This window comes from Sinocyclocheilus anshuiensis, unplaced genomic scaffold (genome assembly GCF_001515605.1).
Source record: "Sinocyclocheilus anshuiensis isolate Anshui unplaced genomic scaffold, SAMN03320099.WGS_v1.1 scaffold1262, whole genome shotgun sequence".
NCBI classification, from domain to species: domain Eukaryota; kingdom Metazoa; phylum Chordata; class Actinopteri; order Cypriniformes; family Cyprinidae; genus Sinocyclocheilus; species Sinocyclocheilus anshuiensis.
In genome coordinates, this window is record NW_015558617.1 from 756,972 (window position 1) to 762,475 (window position 5,504).

General features: G+C 38.4%; 1 protein-coding gene across 3 annotated transcripts in view; it reads left to right on the forward strand.

The window, feature by feature from the left end:
* The window catches only part of nono (non-POU domain containing, octamer-binding), a 13,251-nt gene that overhangs the window by 4,850 nt on the left and 2,897 nt on the right, over positions 1-5,504 (forward strand). For all 3 annotated transcript variants that reach the window (XM_016476274.1, XM_016476275.1, XM_016476276.1), the window contains 6 exons: positions 1,598-1,791; positions 2,551-2,852; positions 2,945-3,040; positions 3,511-3,707; positions 4,601-4,785; positions 4,878-4,908. In XM_016476274.1, coding sequence (XP_016331760.1) covers positions 1,598-1,791; positions 2,551-2,852; positions 2,945-3,040; positions 3,511-3,707; positions 4,601-4,785; positions 4,878-4,908 — 1,005 coding nt within the window. The remainder of the gene's footprint in view (positions 1-1,597; positions 1,792-2,550; positions 2,853-2,944; positions 3,041-3,510; positions 3,708-4,600; positions 4,786-4,877; positions 4,909-5,504) is intronic.

Sequence of the window (5,504 nt, forward strand, 5' to 3'; positions counted from 1 at the left end):
GAAACTCTAAAATCAAAATATAAAAAAGTTGCGCACATCCCACAAACCCACACAGGGCTCAGGTGCAGGACAAAAAAAAGTCAAACTATAGCAAAAATACAAACGTATTGTCCGCACATTGATAGAACTGCCCCATAAGAATAAGTTATTGCAATGTTTCGGCCATCAGGTCTAATTTGTGCCCCTGATGGTCGAAACGTTGCAATAAATTATTCTTATGGAGCAGTTATATCAGTGTGCGGAGTGTGCGGACGTATTTTTGCTCACAGTGATGAACCATTTTTGGTTCCCAAAAGAGCCTTTCCGTAAAGAGTTCTTAAGAGAAGCATTACCATTTTCTTAGTTTAAAGAACATTTAAGGAAATTTTTCCAGGTGGTTTATTACTAGTTCATTTTAGTGTCTCTTTAATATTCTGGGGCCAGATTCATGGAATATTTTTTAAGAATAAAATTATTCTTAACTGCTATTTTCTTCTTTAAAAAAGTTAAGAATATTTTTGTATTAAAACATAAATTAAAACAAAATTTTTGAAAAGAACCGCAGATCGATATAATATATAGAATGACAGATAGAACGATAGACAGTATGACGCAAGTAAGTGGACGTCCATGACATGCGGAGTCCCACAAGACTCAATTCTTGCACCGCTCTTGTTTAGCCTGTATATGCTCCCACTAAGTCAAACAATGAGAAAGAACCAAATTGCCTATCACAGCTATGCTGATGATACCCAGATTTACCTAGCCTTATCACCAAATGACTACAGCCCCATTGACTCCCTCTGCCAATGCATTGATGAAACTTCATTACTGTACTGAAGTACATTTTTCAAATATCTGTACTTTACTGGAGTAGTTATATTTTGAGTAACTTTTACTTTTACTTCACTACATTCCAAAGCATAAGATCGTACTTTTTACTTCACTACATTTCATAAAACATATCGTTACTTCTTATAATATATCACGTGCTCCGACACGCAGAACGAACTGATTCTTTTCAATTAACCCTTTAAATCGGTTCGCAAATCGCACCAAACGATTCATTCATGAATTGGAATGATCCGATTGCAGCTGTTCTCGAGTCGACAACTCACTGATTCAAATGAACCGTTTAGTTCAAGTCTCCAGTGAACTGAATTCACAAGTAAGAACCGGGAGATCTTGTGAGCGCGCGCGCGCGTCTGGTGCTGTGAAAAGTAAGAAGATACAAAAACCGTCGGGGGGGAGAGATTTTGAGGGGAAACTTTTACAAAGGGTATGTTTTTGGATTTATACTATAAATACGTTGTTACCTTTTGGGTTTTTTTCTCCTCTTTCTTGCTCTCTCTCTCTCTCTCTCTCTCTCTCTCTCAGGCCCTATAATTTGTGCCTGACAAAAACCTGATGGTCGAAACGTTGCAATAAATTATTCTTATGGAGCAGTTATATCAGTGTGCGGACAATACGTTTGTATTTTTGCTATAGTTTGACTTTTTTGGTCCTGCACCTGAGCCCTGTGTGGGATGTGCGCAACTTTTTTTATACTTTGGTTGCTGAAGAGCATTTGCGCCATTTACAACTTCACTGTCACTGACTTGAACTTTCTCTCCTGCAGATGCTGCTTTCACTATAGACATGCAGAACTTCAGGAAGCCAGGTGAGAAGGCCTACACACAGAGGAGCAGGCTGTTTGTGGGGAACCTGCCCACTGGAGCCACAGAGGAGGATGTGGAGAAGCTCTTCTCCAAGTATGGAAAACCTTCTGAGATCTTCATCAACAAGGACAGAGGCTTTGGCTTCATCAGGCTGGTGAGTTTGACCAGGCATCACCTTGAAATGAAGCAGAGAGTGACTGTGTTTATTTCAATGAGACTGACCTGAAAAAGTTTATTCATAACCAAAACTGCATTTTTTTTTGTAATTTTGTTAAACTACATTTTTAGTTAAGATCGTATTTTCATCATGGTTTTTGCAGGTCTTAAAGTCTAAATTCGCTTCCCCACAAGTAAGGTCTAAAGGTACTAAATCGTAGCAGAAAGTCCTACTCCTAAATTGATAAAGTCATGGCATTAAATGTTGCATGCACTGCAAGAAATTAATATCTTCCTTAGTATTTTTGCATTGTTTTCCAGTATAAATGTCTAAACATCCTTAAATCAAGATATAAACGTAAGATGCAAATTGAACAAATGTACATATTCTAAAAAACTGAATGTTTTTTTTTTTTCAGCCTATTGGCAGATATTTGTTGTTGTTTGATTTATAAACTCACTTCATTTGTATCAATCTTTCATAAAACAAGAAATGTCATTTTGCTTCTCAAGAAAATGTATCTTGATTTAAAAATCTCTTAATTTAAGTGGTGACCATATCGGCATATTGTTCCATTCAATTTATTTCTTAAATTTTCCTTACTTAGTCTTAAGAAGTCTTAAATTCACCTTCATAAAACATGCAGAAACCATGTTTCGTGCATTTTTCTTGTTTTTTTTTCAATGATGTAGCAGTTCTCAAACAACAAAGGACCCATGCAACTTTAACCCTGACTTGCTGCTCTCTTCTCATTAGGAAACAAAGACTCTTGCGGACATAGCAAAAGCAGAACTGGATGACACTGTGTTCCGAGGTCGCCAGATCCGTGTGCGGTTTGCCACTCATGGCGCTGCACTGACGGTCAAGAACCTGCCTCAGTTTGTGTCCAATGAGCTCCTGGAGGAGGCCTTCTCCATGTTTGGTCCGATTGAACGGGCCATTGTCATCGTCGATGATCGTGGCAGGCCAACTGGGAAGGGCATTGTGGAGTTTGCCAACAAACCGTCTGCCAGGAAAGCTCTGGACCGTTGCGGAGATGGAGCTTTCCTTCTCTCTGCGTGAGTGTCTGCTGCTCTCATCAGAAATTGTGTGTTAATGGTAGTTGGTTTACTTTAGTTTAATAATTATTCCCCCCGACCCCCAAACTCAGTTTCCCCAGGCCGGTCACCGTTGAGCCGATGGAGCAGCTTGATGAGGATGAGGGACTTCCTGAGAGACTTGTTAACAAAAATGCACTATATCACAAGTGAGTTCATGTTCTGAAATGCATTACGTAAACAGCAATGTGCAACCAGATGGTTATCCATCCAGGTTTCCTATAAGCATGGGAAACTTGGAAATATAAAAAAATAGTGTTTGTCAGACACTGAGAAGTTATAGGAAATTTACAAAATTATAAAAAGTAATGGAATATTATGTAGTGAATATAATTTATTCTAGATATGCTCTAATTTAATTTTTTTTGATAAAAGTTTTTTTTAATTATTTGCAACCTTTATCAAATTATTTAAAAAAACTGTCTCCAGTAAGTAAGCAAAAAATAATTGTTCAAAGAGGTGTGGGAAATTGTGACTTTATAATAGGATATCACATCATTAAAGAAGAGTTGAATAATTGTTAATTTTTGTTCATTTTTGACCGTTTAAGTGTACATTATCGCACTTATTACGTGGCTACTCACCACATACATAAACTGACGTGTCTTCTGTCCATTAGAGAGCGTGAGCAGCCACCCCGGTTTGCTCAGCCTGGCTCGTTTGAATACGAGTATGCTATGCGCTGGAAGGCCTTAATGGAAATGGAAAAGCAGCAGTTCGAACAGGTTGATAGAAACATCAAAGAGGCCCAAGAGAAGCTGGAGACCGAAATGGAAGCAGGACGACATGAGCACCAAGTCATGTTGATGAGACAAGGTGAGTGCACACAGGTTGCCATTTTTTGGGAATGGTTAACCCCAAAATGAAACCCCCAATTTTTTTTTCAATCATCTTTTAGAACAGAAATTCTTATTTTTTTTGTTGTTGGAGTCAGCTGAACCCTTTTGACTTAAAATATTTTCGATTCACTCAATTCACGAGCAATATGATTCATATCGATGTGATATCATGTCCACATTTTTCAGCAGAACATGCATTTGAAGCAAAAATAGAATGGCAGTGCATTTAAAAATAGAGGAAAATAATTATGCCGCCCATTCACTTCACAACTTTGAAAGTTGTCATATTGCTGTTCTTTTCACACTACACAACTGTCTTTTGTCACCAGTGTCAGTTCCAGTCAAAACACATTACACACTACAGGACTTAGATTGCAGACTAGATATTTAACCTGCTGACTATCTCTTGGGCATCAGTGCTTCTCTCAGATCGTGTCTTTGATCATTTAAACACAGCAATCATTACTCGGGTGAACAAGCACCCATTTGTCTCTGATTTTGGCCTTTTGTCGACAAGCTTCATGAACTGTCAACGAGCCGAAAATCCCGGCTGAAATTGTATAGTGTTAGCTGTTATGCCTTTTCCATATTAAAACATTTTGTGCTCAATTTGTCCCATCATGATTGTTGTTTTTAATACAAGTTATAAGTATAATGTAGGTGTAATATCAAGTTAATAATCTCAAAATCAAAGCCCTTGCACTTCCTCTAGCAGTTCTTGAACCGAAGCATAGACAGGTGAACCTAGAATCAGCCTATTTCGATGACTAGTAGTTCAGGCAGACCACAAACTAGTTGATTTTGAGACATCCCTAGTCAGCAATCACATCACACAGCAGTTAGTCATGTCTGTTTCTGTCTCGGCTTCAGATCTCCTGCGCAGACAGGAAGAGTTGAGGAGAATGGAGGAGGCTCATAGCCAGGAAGTGCAGAAACGCAAACAGATGGAGCTGCGTCAGGAGGAGGAGCGACGGAGGAGAGAGGAGGAGCTCCGTGCCCACTCTGAGGACTTGATGAGGAGACAGCAGGGGCAGGGAGGCAACTTCTCTGAGAAGGTGAGTCTGAATTGTCTGAGGTTTCCAAGCTCCACAGTTATTGTCTGCATTTCTGAGGATTTTTAATTCGTTGAATTTGTTTGCTTTTTCAGAGGGATCCAGACATGAGGATGCATATGGGAGGTAAGAAACGGACTCGAACACACTGTGATCAACAACACTATACTCACCTTTACACTACTGAATTTTTAACATTTTAAATATGAGTATCATAGCAGGAACAGCTTAACTCTCTTTCTGTGCTGAAAATCCTTTACCTAATTTGGTGTTGAAATAGCAAATCAGCCTTTTAGCTTGTCAATCTCTCTCATTATCCTATACTATCACCACATCTTAGATTCAATCTTTTTGTCAACATCTTTTCTATCAATTAGCACGGGTTTTGTGCTCTTTTTTTTTTTTTTTCTTTTTTTTTTTTTAGAACTGATTGGACATCAGCCTCATTTATCTGCGCTTATGCAGCTCAGTTTTGGAGTGGAAAAAAAGCCTTATTTGTGGATAGTTTAGGCAGTGTTCACTCAAAAATGAGGTGCATAAACGCAGTTTAGGAAGGCCTACGATCAGTCAGTTTGAAAAAGAAATAAAAAAAACTGCTATTTGAAAGAAAGCCAGTTGATAAAAAGATTGAACCCACTATTTGGTAATAATTAGGGCTGCCACTAACGACTATTTTTATTTCGATTAATCTATCGACTAATTTATCGATTAATCTAAACGAT